General features: G+C 45.0%; 3 protein-coding genes across 12 annotated transcripts in view; 2 read left to right on the forward strand and 1 right to left on the reverse strand.

Annotated features, from left to right (window-relative positions):
• The window catches only part of sick (sickie), a 115,137-nt gene extending 107,115 nt beyond the window's left edge, over window positions 1-8,022 (forward strand). For all 5 annotated transcript variants that reach the window (XM_025301551.1, XM_025301548.1, XM_025301549.1 and 2 more), the window contains 7 exons: window positions 1,815-1,898; window positions 2,066-2,794; window positions 2,959-3,500; window positions 3,633-4,163; window positions 4,504-4,706; window positions 4,804-5,171; window positions 5,440-8,022. In XM_025301551.1, the coding sequence (XP_025157336.1) occupies window positions 1,815-1,898; window positions 2,066-2,794; window positions 2,959-3,500; window positions 3,633-4,163; window positions 4,504-4,706; window positions 4,804-5,171; window positions 5,440-5,598 (2,616 nt within the window). In that variant the 3' untranslated portion in view covers window positions 5,599-8,022. The remainder of the gene's footprint in view (window positions 1-1,814; window positions 1,899-2,065; window positions 2,795-2,958; window positions 3,501-3,632; window positions 4,164-4,503; window positions 4,707-4,803; window positions 5,172-5,439) is intronic.
• LOC105192677 (glycosaminoglycan xylosylkinase) lies at window positions 7,768-11,586 on the reverse strand. 3 transcript variants are annotated; one of them, XM_011156955.3, is made up of 6 exons: window positions 11,490-11,586; window positions 10,528-10,924; window positions 10,091-10,391; window positions 9,686-9,951; window positions 9,086-9,312; window positions 7,768-8,783 (listed from the first exon to the last, which is right to left on the reverse strand). In XM_011156955.3, exons 2-6 carry the CDS (start codon window positions 10,900-10,902, stop codon window positions 8,555-8,557), a joined length of 1,398 nt encoding a protein of 465 aa, XP_011155257.1. In that variant the 5' UTR covers window positions 10,903-10,924; window positions 11,490-11,586; the 3' UTR covers window positions 7,768-8,554. The 3 variants fall into 3 exon arrangements, with proteins under 3 accessions (XP_011155257.1, XP_011155255.1, XP_011155256.1); XM_011156953.3 differs by having other exon boundaries at window positions 11,409-11,586; XM_011156954.3 differs by having other exon boundaries at window positions 11,334-11,586.
• A 177-nt stretch (window positions 11,587-11,763) lies between these two features.
• Window positions 11,764-16,584, forward strand: part of LOC105192678 (uncharacterized) — a 50,346-nt gene continuing 45,525 nt past the window's right edge. For 2 of the 4 annotated variants that reach the window (XM_025301560.1, XM_011156956.3), the window contains exons 1-2: window positions 11,764-11,944; window positions 15,783-16,410. In XM_025301560.1, coding sequence (XP_025157345.1) covers window positions 16,265-16,410 — 146 coding nt within the window. In that variant the 5' untranslated portion in view covers window positions 11,764-11,944; window positions 15,783-16,264. Of the gene's footprint in view, window positions 11,945-12,197; window positions 12,416-15,782; window positions 16,411-16,584 lie in introns of those variants that run through there. The other 2 variants (XM_025301562.1, XM_025301561.1) reach the window with 2 other exon arrangements.

Genomic DNA, 16,584 nt, shown 5'->3' on the forward strand with positions numbered 1-16,584 from the left:
TCGGAGTAATCGGTTACTCGTCTCTCCACAAAGATAAGCAGCAATCACGGGAATCAAGAATCAACGAATCGAGGAAATGATTTCGCGATCATTTTGTCTCACAGATATGCGAACGTCGAAATTTATTTCCTCAACTTCCTAACGCCTCGAATTTGTCGCGCAACGTTGAAACCTCCTGTAGCATTTCGCCGAGAAGAATCACACTTCTGCGGCCTGGGAACTGTTAGCCCAGTTAGCTCGGGTCGTAACGCTTCGAAGATTATGCCGTGTTCACGACGTACATTATCCCCGATGTTCCCACCAGCTTGCTTCAGTATAATCGCTCGAGCAGAAAGGAGGGTGAGGGGTGAGAGCCAGCATCACGCTTGATAATTAACATAGCAAGGACTCATTTTCAGGGCCAAGGTCTCCACCTCAAATTGCCTCTCACATAGCACGTTTATCTCTAGCCAACTTTTTCCCTTACGCGACTCTACTGCGCCCAACTATACACACATCTCATTATTTTCTCGCCAAACATGATCGATCGAGAGGTCGAGTCGAGGTGAACATTTTCGAAATATTTCAACGTGTTAAACTGTTAAACTGAACTTTTATAATTTTAACTGTAACGTCATCTCTTACATGTTCTACATACATGTGGGTGTGTATATACGTACATACATTTCTCGCTATCCCCTGTTTTTCTTATTTTAAACATTATATTTTGAAAATCGTGGACTTTGAGGCATTCAAAGTTTAAGAAAATATTGACCGAGCTTCGCCCGCGGTCTTTCTTGCGACGCACCGTGACGTTTACCCGGTGCTTTCCCTGGAGAACAAGGCGCATCACTGTGCGCTGAGCGCGCGATGCATTTTGCTTGGCACGTGCGTTTTTGCCGCAGGCTTCCGGTCCAGTTTTTAGCCTCGTCCTCGAGTCGGTCGACTCTTCGTTAGGCTCGACGTGCAACAAGGCGAAACCGAGACTTTTCCTCAAGCGGAATGACACTTTTTTCTCTTTTTTCTTTGCTATAGTAATGAGTCAAATTCAAAAATACCTTGCACACAGATTGCGTATACTAATAATTACAAGATGAACACTTGACCATTTTGTACAAACTTCGAAAAGAGACGCAAAACACTCTTTTATTTTACGTGGATATATATATATATATATATAAAATTTATTAAAACTTAAAATATCTAAACACACACACACACACACACACACACACACACACACATCGAAGCCGATAATCGCGAGGTCATTGTCCGACCGTAGAACCTCTAGTATCCTGGCAACCAGGATTGTCGGGAGTCATTCCGTGTCGCGCACTCGAATAATAAGGTGAGACAATGGGGATCCGAGACGCTCACAGGCGAGAATTACGTGTTTCGCTGTTACCGTTTTACGCGAGCGTATTATAACTCTTTCTGAATTATGCGCGCGCACGACCATAGGATTGCATACACACACACACACACACACACTCCTCATCCTCCTCTTTCCCTCTCAACTCCCGCTGATTTTTTTATGCGTATCACAATCTTGACAAAACTTTGCGTTCTCGCGTTTCGCGAGAAAAAAGAAAGGACACCTTAGAATTCCCCTTAGAATTCGATGAGCGTCGGCGCGCGCGACGATTTCCGACAAAGAGAATAGTACAATTGCGTTGGCGAAAACAATGGTAAAACAGCTGACTCGGGCGATCGAGATTTAAGCACTCGATCGAAGAGATCTCCTGGGAATCTTCCGTAATAACGGGATGGCAATCGCGAGACGAGTTCGATGACCGAAGACTCCCACGTAAGAAGGGCTGCTGTTTCTGTTTCAGGCACACGTGGTCTCAGCTTTCGAGCAGTCACTATCCAACATGACCCAAAGATTGCAACAGCTCACAGCTACAGCTGAGAAGAAGGTAAGATGAGTCGCAGGAGTCGCCGGCGACTCAGTAGTTACGACCCGAAAATTACCATCTTCTCCTTGGCGAGGAGAGTGAAGTACTCTTCTCCCCGGCAAGGAGAAGAATATGCGGCGCGATTTTTAACGTGTTTGCGCGGTATCGCGCGTGTATTCGCGCACTAGGATTCCGAGCTTCAGGAGCTCCGAGAGACTATCGAGAGGCTACGCAAGCAGAGCGCCGAAGCTGGACTAAACAACAACAACGGGTCGTCAACCGCCAACAACGGTCGCCGTCACACCCTAGGCGACTCCGAATCTGGCACTACCGGCTGCACCGGCAGCAGCGGCGGCGGCGGCGGCGGCAGCAGCGGCGGCAGCGGCGGCAACAATCACCACCACCATCATCATCATCATCATCATCAGGGTGCGATGGCAAGACAATTGTCCGCGGATAGCGTAACGTCCTTAAACTCACTGAGCAGCGCCTGCTCGGCCAGCAGCAGTCATCACAAGAAGAAGGGTTGGTTGCGTAGCTCCTTCTCCAAAGCGTTCTCGAGATCGCGCAAGAACCGTCACGGCTCGGTGTCGGACGCTGAGGACTGCAAAGAGAGCACCGGCGGTGACTTGAGCGCCCCGAACAGCCCTAGACTGCCGACCGCTGTGAAGCACGACTCGCCGAGAGGACCGAGAGGCGAAGCAGCACGGAGCAACGGTCAAAAGTCGCCGGATCACGAGAATCCCCTGTCGGGCAGCAAGAGCAGCTCGGCTCTGTACAAGAAGGAGGACGAGGATGTGGACGAGCTGAAGAAACAGCTGCGAGAAAAGGATCTGGTGCTCACGGACATTAGACTCGAGGCGCTCTCCTCGGCGCATCAGTTGGAGTCCTTGAAGGACACGGTCATCAAGATGAGGGTGAGTGGTGAGAGAGAGAGAGAGAGAGAGAGAGAGAGGGGGAGAGAGAGAGGGAGGGAGAGAGAGAGGGAGGGAGGGAGAGAGAGAGAGCCCTCTCTCAGACCCGACGAACCGAAAACGATATTAACCGATGATCCGATCGATTAACTAAACGTCTCTTTCAGAACGAGATGTTGAATCTCAAGCAGAATAACGAACGTCTGCAACGGCTAGTGACCTCCAAGTCTCTCACCTCGTCGCAGTCCTCGCTACCCAGCGATCCGGACCGTCGCTTCAGCATGACCGAAGTGGCATCGAGTGTCGCGGCTCTATCAAACGGCGACGCTAGTTCCACGGCGGACCAACTGGAGGAGCTCAACGTGCCGGAACACACCGTGGTGCCGTCGAGCGCGACGTCCGCAGAACCGGTCCTCGAACAGGACACGGACGGCAAGAGGATCAACGTAGCCGTCTACCTTGGCAGTGAGAAGAACTTCAACTACAACCTCCTAGTCACCGGCAGTTCCTCCGCCGACGGTAGCCTGGGTGGTGAGCCGCCGCATTGCGTGATCGCTAACGTGTGTATCAGTAATAAGACCAGCTGGGACGCGCTGGACTCGACTGTGAGACGTTGCTTCAAGGAGTACGTCTCCAGGGTGGATCCCGTGACGAATCTGGGCCTCGGTGTCGAATGCGTCGCCGCGTATCATCTCGGTGAGGCTTCCAGGTTGGTATCCTCCTGATCGTGGCCGTCTCAACGAACGGCGAGAGAGGTACTCGCGCGACTTGAGGTAAAACGGAATCTCTATTGGAATTGGAATAATACTCGGTCCCTTCTCCCCTTCCTGCCTGCTCGTAGATGTACCACCGACTCTCAGCATCCCGAACTGTTGCCCTGCGGTTACTTGATCGGCCACGTGAAGACTATCTACTTGGTGCTGTCGGGTTATTCTTGGCTCGCGGTAGACACCCTGATACCGCGCTCCATCGTCCAGCGACTCGTCTCCCTGCTGACTGAGCATCGTAGGGTGATCCTGTGCGGTCCGAGTGGTACCGGCAAGAGCTACCTGGCTGGAAAATTGGCGCACGCTCTGGTGGACACCGACAACGATACCAAAGACGCTGCGGCTGTCGCGACATTCAATGTGGATCATAAATCCAGCAAGGAATTGCGCCAGTATCTTGCCCACATCGCCGAGAGATGCGACTCGAATGCCGCCGACGAACTGCCGAGGGTCATTATTCTAGAGAATCTCCAGCACGCCGCGTCACTCGGCGAGCTGTTCAGCGGCCTCTTGGGAACCAGGCATTCCTCGTGTCCGGCAATCATCGGCACCATGAGCCAAGCTACTTGCAGCACCACCAATTTACAATTGCATCATAACTTTAGGTATATTTTTTCTTTTGTTAAACTGCTCTTGTTTGTTGTATTGTATTGAAAAGCGATATTAGCAGGATATATATACAAGTGTTTCTGATGCTATCGTATAATTACAACATAATGAAACAAGAAACGTCTTTGTCACTGCTGACTCTTCGAGTCGGCCTCGAGTGATTCAACCTCGCCCCCCCCCTCTCTCTCTCTCTCTCTCTCCCGCCCTCTCTCTCTCTCTCTCTCTCTCTCTCTCTCTCTCTCCCCCGCCCTCTCTCTCTCCCCCGCCCTCTCTCTCTCTCTCTCTCTGGAATATCTCTCGGATACATGTCAGATTAAAATGATGTAATCAAAACAGGTGGGTATTGTGCGCGAATCATATGGAGCCAGTCAAGGGATTTTTAGGACGCTATTTGAGAAGGAAATTATTGGAGCACGAATTGCGAGAGTGTGCGGGGACGAGGAATGCAGAAATGGCAGCGGTGGTCGAATGGTTGCCACGTGTATGGTTGCATCTCAACAAGTTCCTAGAAACTCACAGCAGCTCAGACGTCACCATAGGTAACGCAATCGAGAAATACTCACAATCACACATACATTACAATCTCTCGATCCTGTTGTATCGTTGAATCAATCACGGTGCCGTACTCGTCATCAGGACCACGGCTCTTCCTGTCCTGTCCAATGGAAGTGGCCGGCTCGCAGGTGTGGTTCACCGACCTGTGGAATTATTCGGTGATACCGTACCTAGTGGAGACAGTCAGGGAGGGCTTGACGCTGTACGGAAGACGCGTTTGCGGAAATGGCAATGGAGAGTCCACTTGGGAAGATCCGGCGCAGTTTATCACGTCCAGTTATCCCTGGCTGTCCACACACGCCGTGCACGGCGGTAGTGACGCTCTTCTACGTCTGAGACCCGAAGACGTAGGCTACGATGTCGTCTCTAGCGGCCATACTTCTGGCGTGGGAGCTTCCAGCGTCAAGAGTCTCGGAAGTACTCACAGCGATACCGAGGGAGATCCTCTGGTGAGTATATTCGTCGAGGTATTCAGATTGTCCAAAAAACTTTCTCTATGGCTTCTTCTCTGGCTGGAGGGATGGACGATATCACGTCAATTAATTTGACATCGGTTACTTTTACCTTACGAAATCGACTTTATCGTGTGATATCTTTTCATCTCGTAGTTTCTCATCCCACAGTTTCCTACAGATAGTTTTCTTTTTTTCTTAATATGGTGAAACTTACATTATATGATAAAATCTATTCCTTTGACTCTATGTCTTACGTTTATAGCTTAACATGCTGATGAGGCTGCAGGAGGCAGCCAATTACTCGAGTCCCCACAGCAACGACAGCGACTCGGTGACATCCCTCGATTCGTCGCATACTCGCCACTCGGAAGATTTGAGCAGTTCCACGTCTTCGTCGAGAGGAGTGGAATCGGCACTCTGAAGCTCTCATCGCCGAAAAGTCGACCTACCGTGTATGTCGACCGCTCAATAATTAAAGATACCGGAAAAGTAAGGATTGATAAGTCCCGCAATTACGCAATCATTCCGATCGCCGAATAATCTAAAAAGCAAGGAGATTAATTACCAATTAAAGAATAACTATACACAATAAATATCTTTACCGAATAAAATTATCAGTAAAGCACCTCTAAGATTAAAGGCCGAGAAAGATTACGAAAGAAAGTTACGAATATCGTTAAATCTCGTATTTTCGCAAGCAAGATGAGAACCGGGGTAAACCGTTGCGCGAGATTATCTACCTTTTATCGCAGCGAAACGTCGTGAAGGGGAAGGGGAAGGGGAAGTCTCGCGCGCGCGCGCGGAAAAACCCCTCTGAAGCGCAATGAGTTTACAAAAAATTACAAAGCGCTAGATATTTTAAGATCGCGCGATACGAAATACAACTTTGTAATAACTCAAGAGGGATATTAATTAATTGCCTAGCCTAGAGAGCTGGCCTAGATTCTTCAAAGTTCTATGTGCGTCCAGCGCTTAGGTGTGATATGTAATTAAGTGAACGAACGGCAATGACGAATGTACGATGACTCCTCGCTTCACGAAGGAGAGACAAAACGAGAGAAATTGACTGTTTTTTTTCTTTTCTTTCCAGAATTCTCGCAAAGACGAAAAATTGCATTTATTTTTCTTGTTTTTTTTTTTTATTTTCTTTTGGGACTCTTGGGTCGTTCTTGTTTGACTTTTTCTTGTTTGATTTTTCGAATAAAATTAATCCCAATGCTGATAGGAGAAATGTAATTTCTCTTAACAAAGATGTATTATCTTTTTCTTTGTTTCCTTCCTCGTTTCTTCTTTAATTCTTCGCATCACTGCAATTTGTCCCACAAAGAGCTTACCGATACAAGTATATCTCAGAGGCGCGATGTTTGTTGCAGAGTGATATTTTCCATCAATTTCTTTCCGTTTGGTTACTTTTTCGCGAAGCGTACGCGCAAACGTAATGCAATAATCTCCATGCTGTCGTTGCGGAATTATATTTTAGAGGGACGCATTTTTTACTCGCGACGAGACGGTGCGCAATTAAAGAACATCTCGTCGATCTTGTCATTCGGTGTATACAGTATTATGGCGGAACGATAAGAAAGAGCGGTTTCGAACCGGGGAATCCTCAGAGAATAGAGATTCCTCTCTCGTCCGATTATTTTTCAGATAAAAATTATCTAGACACAGACTTATAAAGATCTCGAGGACAAATGACGAATCGCAAACTTTCGCTTGTATCGCAAAAGAGAAGCGGCGAAATACAAAGAGCGAGAAAGAGCAAGCAAGTTGGAAGAAAGCGGTTGTAGTCTGTGCAAAAAGATAGTCTATTTATACATACTTTGCTACAAAAGCTCTATTTAATTAAAAATGTTAATATAATATAATATATAAATAGTATATACATATGTATGTGTATGTACGTGTGTGTACGTATATACATACGCACACGTCTATACCTGAATGACGATGGCGCTAACGTGTATGTGCGTATGTATGTATGTGTGTGTGTACATGTATATATATATATATATACACATATACATACATACACACATACACACACACAAACATATACATACACGTGTGTGTGTGTGTGTGTGTGTGTGTGTATGTGTACATATGTATACATATGCACATGTGTACATATACACATGTACATATGTACATACGTATGCATGTATACATATATATTACAAATGGAATTTCTAGCTAAACTAAGGTAACGTCGATAATTCTGGTCACATAACATTGTGTAAATACGAGACAAAGCAAGATAGACTACATTAAGCGCGCGAGTTCAATTTATCAAGACCCAAAATTTGTGATTCTTGATATCTCTTGCGATATCGTCCCCTTGCACTTTTCTAAATTTTCGTAACAAACAACAACTCAACCTCAACTCGATCCGATTTTCGACGAATTTCAACATGGATGATAACGGCGATTCAATTTTTAGTTCGACTGTACAATACATACATTTATCTTTTTCTTTTTTCTTTTGCGATTAAGAACCACTATTGCAGTATCGTTGCTTTTAGCAATATCACGATAGTCAATTTTATTTAATTTTTATTTTATTTCATTCTAACATTTTAATCGTGATGCTGATATATATATATATATATATATATATATATATATATATATATTCCAGATGCACAATTTTCTAAAAAACGAAGCGAGCTTAACAAGATTTTTGAGTAAAGGAAAAATGTGAAAAATACAAGCAAATACAGTCGGCATTTGGGATAACAATTAAACGACCTAGATCACACGGGAGATGTAAGGCGGGGATCACACGAAAACTATACATATTGTATATGATCGGTGCCCTACTACGACAGGCACGTCAACGTATAATATACACACAAGATTATACAGTCGCATTTACAGGTTTTTTACGTTTGTACTGCATTTATACTATATGCTGTACTCTGGCGCCGCGCTCCAACTCTGTACTCAAATAACGATAATTAATTGTGTCATCAAATAAATTGCATTCAAATCTGTGGCTGTGTGATTCGCCTCACTTTACTTTACAATAATTCATCTTGCGATGACGATAATCGTCACATCTACCGAGAAACTGTTTCCAATGAAGAAACAATAAAATTTTTAGGAATACAAAATTTTGTCAAGATATTGGAAAAAAACTGACGAAAATAATGAGAAAATTGATAAGTATTGCTTCCATGTCGTTCTGAATGTTCAAGGTAAGGTTTTTGCAAACAGGCTTCCTTCAGCTATATACTTACTCTCTTTTACAAAGGAATCTTTACTCCGATTCTTCCTTCAAGAGAGTTTACATTCTTTTGAATTTGATCTATTTTTTATCATATCATCGAGAAACATGTCCGTTTACGTTGAATTAAATTGTCTTGAAAATGATTCTCAGGCTACCGATGATCCAAGATCACGTTGGAAGCGTACTTCTTTTCACTGAGACAATTCTCCACTATAGCGTAGACAGTGAGCAACCTTCTGTCCATGGCACTTAGATGCGCCTCTGTAATGAGCGGAGAAACCTGTGATATTTCCGCCTCATGTGCAACGAGTTTGCCCAATGCGACGCTCAGGGAACCGCCGCTGAACAAACGCAATCTATCCCATGTGGTTTTGTGAATCCTGGGAAGAAGAGATTATTGATTATTTTAAAACTTATCTCTTCTTCGTACGCCAATGCTTTCAGTCGTTTCAATATCATTTTTAGGTGTCATTAAGGTGAAATGTTTTCCACTGCTACATTATCAAATGTATTAATAAAAAAGAAGGAGTATATCAAAGTATATCAATTTCTAGGCGACTGACTGGACGACTCTCAGGATGCAAAGGTATCCCCGGAAATTACAGATATTTGTACAGTAATTTGTGTGTAATCCTCGTGTAATATCGTACATTAGAGATGCGGCTGATCAAATTGTACCTACATGCAACACTGGTAAAGAGGCGCTAGAATGTCGAGATGATCCACGTCGGGATTGCCCAGGCTTTTCCCGTTATCTATTAATAGCACTGCCGGGTTGTGGAAATTGTTTTGTGCGAGCTCGTAATGATGACGATCACCGTTGTCTATCAAAAAGTCGAAGATTGCTGTGTCGATCAGATCTAACAATCTGCTCGATGACTGCGGTGAATAGGCTTTAGAGTCTTTCACCTAAAATAATTTTCCAAATAGCTAAAATAATGCACCGCGTGCGTGCGTGCGTGCGTGCGTGCGTGCGTGCGTGCGTGCGTGCGTGCGTGCGTGCGTGCGTGCGTGTATATTACGCGCGTGTATACATCGCGCAATTTATAAAAAAGTATCATTCGTCAAACTTGACGAATCAATACGCATTAACTTTATAAATAGGTGAAGTTTTATTGGCGCTTTACTCTTGACATTGACATATTCGCGGCCGCTGAACGACGACGCACGATAACGCAATACTCATATATTACTAAGTAGGCGCAAATACTCATATATTACTAGTAGGCGCAAATGTAAGATAGATGTAAGAACCGTACGATTGTTCTCAATTATCGCATACTTTATCACAGTAAGCCTCGTCAATTTCCCACGTGGCGAATTTGTTCCTTTTGTAGGTTCGCTGCCAAGGATGACGGTGCTTAACGAGTCTTAGGTATCGCGGAAGCCAGAAGATGAGAGCACCCTCCAATATGTCCCCTACACCGCAAACGGGGTCTGCAGGGGAGCAGTAGTGACAAACGCCGTATAAGCACGTGTCATTACCTTCCTGATACATAGTCGTGTATAACGCTGGCGTCGCACGGTCGCGAATCTCCTTCAAGTCAACTGTAACAGTACAGCCGCCACTTCTTGTGACTAATTTCTAATCAGAGAGAAATCAATGAGAATTATATAAACTGATATCGCAATTCCGCGATAGGCTCTTTCTCAAATTTCACAGTCTCGCTCAACGACTTCAACGTACGTTTACGTGCAACAACAAGGGGTACTCTTCGCAGCGCCAGCAAAGACGACAAGTGAAAGGCCACCACTTCAGCGTTGTGTCGGTCCTTGCCAAAATACACCGGTCCATGTAACACGGTGTCCCTCGAGTACCATTGTGGTTTGAACAATGCCCTCACGCCATTCTCCAGGTTTAGCATCAGTTTCAGTTGTGTACCCAACGGTGCGTTATCCGCGCGGATCACCTTGGATCGCCGCAGAATCTCCAAAATGGTGCCCAGTTCCGGAGCTGCTGGTGGAATCAACTGGTGGGCATCGGGCCACTATGCATCACAAGTCATATAGCAAACAATAATGAATTTATCCCTCATTTTCAGGTATTAATACACTGAAAGATGTTTATATCATTGAAACGTGACATCTTTGTGTAGTATTCTGCATTTACATTTTCCCACTAACATTATTATTTGGAATATTCCAAATGTCTTCTCGAACGTTTGGCATTATTCTTAGTTCAGCCAGAAGCCGTTCCAAAACAAGGCTGTAGCTGGTGTTCTGCTTGAAATATTTGGATGGTAGTGTACGAATTTGTTCCCTGATCTTCTCACCCATATCTTTAGCAATAGGCCTCAATTGCAGTTGTGAATCTCTCTCAATGGGCCGTGAGGATGTGGAAATGTCCTGTCTACTCTTTGATACAGACACTGGTAGATTCTTGGAGTATATCTTTTGCGAAGAACTCTCGACGATCGTCCGGATGAAATATACATTCACACCAAGGACCAAGATCAGCAGGGTGCCGAGGGCGAAAAGGGCGCAACGTCGGTCGATCATTTATGATTCTTACTTTCGGGTCCTGTGTTAGATTCGCAATTATGCATTCGACTAGGGCTGCTATAAACCAGTGTGTGTGTGTGTGTGTGTGTGTTTACATGTAGTTGTGCATAGCACAAAAGTGTACCGAGCAAAAGAGGTGTGCATTCAACTGTATATATAAAAATTTGTATATATATATATATATATATATATATATATGTGTGTTTTAAACAGTATCTTGCTGACCCAATAATCAACGATTATTGTGACTGACAAAGACATCCGCATATATCAATACAAATTGAAAATTGAAAACTATAATAGTAATACAGCTATACAATTAACAGTGTCTTTTCCATCATGAGTACATCTTTAACATCAAGTAACATGTAGTAAAATGTAATCATAATGTGATCGTAATAACACTCTGACACACAAATGACACTCACGGTTGATGCCAGGAAGAAATTCGACCCATTCAACGAACATTGACGATTATGTTAAATATCGGAATACTGTCTCACCTTGCTGAGCGATTAAGCACGTGTCTACTGTCATCTGACGACGCGTATCTTTCTCATTATTTGGCACATTGTATTACTCACGTCAAATATAAACTCGCAAGCGACCATGCCCACGCGCTTTAATAATCGGTGACGTTCCAGAGAGCATGTCTTTTAAAGAAACGGGATCTCCGGGAGACTCTAACTCTAACTTTAACTAGCTCTGGAGCTCTTTAATCGATTCAGCGGATTCCTTACTTATCAGACGTGTGGACGGCGAGCTTCGAGTGCGCGTAATAGTTGGCACCACGGTCGTACCGGCGCGTTCGGCGAGAGCAAGAGATGCGTCGCTTCGACTCGATTCAGTTCGTAGACGAGCCAGACGAGCTCCGTTACGTCGGAGGTGACGAAGCGGTCGTAGTTTCCTCGGTCGCGTAGCTTACGCGTTTTCGCGTCGGAGAACATCGTGAGATTCATCGCAGAGAAACAAAATTGTGAACATGAAAAGTGCGTGAGATTGTGCGTGAGATCGACCGACGAGAGCGTCAACGAGCACGGTAAGTAGTAACCCGTCGCAACAAACGAGAACGTCCGCACCCGAAACTCATCTGTGATTGCTCTACGAAATTAAACGCGAAAGCCAGTTGAAAAAAAAAAAGAGGGGAGTAATGATACGAAACGGAGTGAGATATTGAATTGTCGTGACGAGTGTCGAACTGACGCGCGTGCGAGAGAGAGGGAGAGAGAGAGAGAGAGAGAGAGAGAGAGAGAGACAGAGAGAGAGAGAGAGAGAGAGAGAGAGAGGTTATAAATCGCATCTGCCATCATGGGACGATCCGCGGTGAAGTTGCCATCGCGCGCACGGCTGTTAGGTCGACGTTCATCAAAATCCATATCGCGCGATGCATAACGTGAGAGATTGAACGTCCAAGAGAGATTGAAAGATCAGAACACAGAACGAAGCAGTTTGAAGTCAATTCCGTCGTGCGTGATGGTCGCCGCGGCGCGCGAGACAAGAGGTTATAAAGGTAACGGGCGAAGATCAGATGTCTGCCATTACGGCTGGACGTTCTCGCTTCGTGTTTGTCGCAAGTGCGTGCAGTAAATTCCCGTTGCTGTTCGTCGTCTTTGCGTGTATAATGCGCGTTGCGTCTATTCGATCGCGGCTCGATCGATCAATGCTGGGCGATGGGAATCGTCCTGCTGCCTGACGAGACTCGCGCAAAAATGGAGGAGTCGCGATTCTGAGAAAAATTCTGGGATTTCACGAAAAGGGGACAATGTCCCGTGACTCACGACTCGTTAAATGTCATCAAAGTGTCAGGTGGTTGGAGATTGACAGACGGAAGGAAAAAGAAAAAGAGGGAAAGAAAGAGCATATGTGTGTATGAGAGAGAGAGAGAGAGAGAGAGAGATCAAACGAACGCTCCTTATCGGTACGTTTTTATCGCGCTACTTTCACGATCGTCGCGTGCACGCAAAACGCGCAACTGAGCGCGTGTGAATGCGCGATGCACAACCTGCCCCGGAGCTTAATTGGGGATGCTTTGAGCTATGTGTCGTATATCGTGTCTCGTGACTTGTGACGACTTGTGTAACAGGCTCCGAAACTGGAGTAACGTATCATTCCACTGTAGGAGAACTGTGTAGGAAAGAATTTAAATATTTTACGTACAATATGGCCATAGTGTCTCAAAATAACCAAGTGTCAATTCAATTCGACGTATTCTTTCTCGATTAATTCACAAAAAATCTCTTGTCCGCTACGAGCGGACTCTTGTCCGCTCGTAACATCACACGATGAGCAAACGGCGAGTCGTTTCGTCTATTTTCTATCGGATGACTTTGATTATTTTAGTTCCAAGATATTGATACGCGCGAAATAATATCGCTCTGATCGTGGTTAATGAAATTTTCTTTCCTCTATTTATGTCACGGTTAGGGCCGTGATCCAGAAAAGGACGGAAGGTTTGTAAGTACGTAGTTGGTCAAGAGTAGACTTTCCAATCCCGGGATCCTGGATCCCGGGATTTCGGGATTTCAAAATTTCATACTTAGTGTCTATATAATACTTGCGTTTTACAAAAATTTTACTTTAATTAATTATTACTGACTTATTACCGACTGACTTTTAGAGCATTTGCTAGAGAAGTGTGTATTCAAATATTTCAAATTTAATTCCATGTATTATTTTTATTTGTTTTAAATATTAAGGGAGTTTTCTATTTTAAATTTCGCGGATAAACTGGCGCAACACAGACTCCTCGAATCCGGGAGCCTCGATCAGATATCTTTTAACAAAATTTATGTTTTATTATTTTTAAAGTCGTTTTTTCAAATGTGAAAAAGAAGAAATAATTATCTTTATTTTTATTACGAAAACTTTAATTTTTAATTGTTAAACGGTTTTTGTGCAATCATTAATGTAAGTTGCTTTAATTGTTGCTGAAATTTTATTTTCTGTTTGTCATAATGTTCATAAAAGTCTATGAACGTTCTATAAATAAAACAATTCTATTATTTGTAAATATTTCTTGTTTCTTTCTTTACATATATATAATCCCGGGATGGAATCCCGAGAAAAGATCCTAAATTGTATCCGGGATTGGAAACTCTGATCAAGAGACTGTAATATCGTCGTTGAGAACGTTGAGACAGTGTGTCGGAATGTGCGGCTTAAAAATCTTTAAAGACGAATACGAATGATATATCGGTTCGAGTAATTTTTAACGATGAAATATCACTAAGGACAGTGGGACAAGAAAATTGTACTTTTTTAATGCTTGTGTAACATAATGTGCAAAAGATATTTACATGCAGAGAGTTTGTATCGCACGTGAAGAAATAATGTATGTAAATGTTTAAACGTATTGTATATACAAGTAACTTCGTTCGCGTTTATCCGGATACCGAGCGATCGATGTAGAAATTAGCGATAATATTTTTGTCGATTGTCCTTATCGCGATTGTTCTCGTCCAAAAGTCGGGGATGAGTCAAGCGAGAATAGCGAGATTGGATCGAGTGGATATCGACGCCAATGAGTCTCGATGGCCGGATAATCCATCGTCAATGAGCGCGTCCTCCGCTCCTTTCGGAGCGGTGAGCTCGAGAGCAGCAGCGACAACGACCGTGATCGAAAATTGTTCGATTTTGCGAGTAAACATTCCGATTATCGATACGTGATAAAATAATTTTCGGTTTTAAGAACAGAGAGCTAGGATAAGAACAGAGAGCATGTATTATCACTCACGATTGTCGGGGGGAGCAGCAAGAAAAATTCTGAAAAAAAGAAAATTTTCGTCCTTTGGGAATTTGAAGAAATGTTTCCTTTTAAAATCTTCCCGTTTTCCCGCCGCCAGTTATCAGCATCTCGAGCCGAGAGAACGAATTAGAAAATGATTAGAGCAGAGAGCGAAAGAATATGCACGTATATATATATATATATATATATATATTGTTCCCTTCCATAAATTTGGAATTTCGTTTGGAAAAGTCGTTTTCAAAAGGCCGCGCGACGCGCGTGCCGAGAGCATTAAATTTTCGCGTCGCGTCGCTTTCACACAAGCGGCTTTCAAACATTTTTATCGCCCTCCGCCTGGTCTTCATAATTCTCTCGGGCCGTTCCCACTTGGGTGACTTAAATTCTCGTCTCGTGCGACCGGATCGTGGCGCGTTTTTTTCTTTCGTTTTTTGTGACCGGCCGCTTGTTCCGGGTGTAGAGGCCGTATCTGGTCCCGACTTGCATTAACCGCTGGTGCGTGGTACGTCGCCGGTGGTGCGTCATGCTCACCCAGTTCGCGCATCTCGAAACTCGACGCCAGGAAGAACGACGGCCTCCGTTTTCGCTCGCGCGTTTCCGCGCGTAATTAGCATTTTCGAAACGCCCGTCGCCATCGTAATTAGTTCCGTGCAGTTTGCATCTCCCACGCGGGACGTGCGCGTTTCATCGTGCGGTGCGCACCGTCGCGCGAATTGTCACAGGTCAGGTCAGGTCAAGCTGCAAACCGAAGAAACAGCAAACTACTACGAGTGTCACTTGGCTGATCGTTCATCGTCGAAAAAGACGATGGAAACCTCGATCGCTCGATTAAGCTCGACACATGGCGATTCTCGCGTTTATACACGCAGCCTCTAATGATATACATCTACGTCGTAGGTTAATTATATTGTATTTCGTTCTGAACGAATCTCGCAACGCGCGACACATACTTTACCGCTTTTAGCTTAGTTTTAAGCGCGCGCGCAACAAGTGAGCAAACTCTTGTCTCTCTTTTCGCCGCGTATAAACGAGGCATTTTTTTTGTTTTGCATCTTCTCGCCTCATGTCGTTTCGTTACGATATATATATATATATATATATATATATAAACAAAAACGATTTGTTTGGTTTACAGCCCCGACGACGGCGAGGATGGCGAGCGAACGTACCGCCCGCACCTCCTCCTCTTGAATCTCGACGCGAGACGTGTGTGAGGAATCTGCGAGGAGGATCCGCTTCTACGTCGCATCCGCTCTGACGAGAGAGACAGACGTTCCACCTTCCCCAAGGGAGGAGAACTTTCCCGCGCGCGCGTTCTGAGACCACCACGTGCTCCGCGTTCGCGCTCTGAGAAAGTGTAATGACTCCGGTGAAGTTACATCATCTTGACGTGACACGTTGAACGTGTCCGGCGGCATGACTTCCTCGCGCGCGGTCCTCAGAGCGCAACGTCGACAGTGAGCAGCGCTGCCGATCGTGCCGTGGGCCGCATGCATCGATCGCCCAGGTTCATCACCGGTTGAGTCTCGCGTCATCGTCGGGAGCTTGCAGACACGGTGGTCAGAACCGAGGATTCGCGCGGCGAGATTTCAAGTGCGGTGTCCGGGCCTCAGTGAGATGGCCTTCATGATGAAGAAGAAGAAGTATAAATTCTCGGTGGAGGTCGACCTCGAAGAGCTCACGGCGGTGCCCTTCGTCAGTGCTGTGCTGTTCGCTAAACTGAGACTTCTGGATGGCGGTTCTTTCGTCGATCATTCCACCAGGTGAGTGCCGCTAATTTTTTTTTTTTGCCACCGATCAGAGATCCAGTGAACGGCGTAGCCGTTGTCTGTCACGCTCTACCATCCCGCGAATTATTCGAAGGCAGCAGCACTATCGCGACTGACTACTACTACTACTACTACTACTACTGTCCACGGCATCGTTGTTTCGTTACA

The sequence above is a fragment of the Harpegnathos saltator genome, unplaced genomic scaffold, assembly GCF_003227715.2.
Source record: "Harpegnathos saltator strain DR-91 unplaced genomic scaffold, Hsal_v8.6 scaffold429, whole genome shotgun sequence".
In the NCBI taxonomy this organism is placed as follows: domain Eukaryota; kingdom Metazoa; phylum Arthropoda; class Insecta; order Hymenoptera; family Formicidae; genus Harpegnathos; species Harpegnathos saltator.

Excerpts from the sequence above, each read along its gene's own strand:
- LOC105192677 (XM_011156955.3), bottom strand. The coding sequence starts at position 10,902 with ATGATCGACCGACGTTGCGCCCTTTTCGCCCTCGGCACCCTGCTGATC. Across the intron at positions 9,313-9,685 it reads ACGAGGCTTACTGTGATAAA|GTGAAAGACTCTAAAGCCTA; the intron begins GTATGCGATAAT and ends AAATTATTTTAG. Across the intron at positions 8,784-9,085 it reads CCTCTTTACCAGTGTTGCAT|GATTCACAAAACCACATGGG; the intron begins GTAGGTACAATT and ends TCTTCTTCCCAG.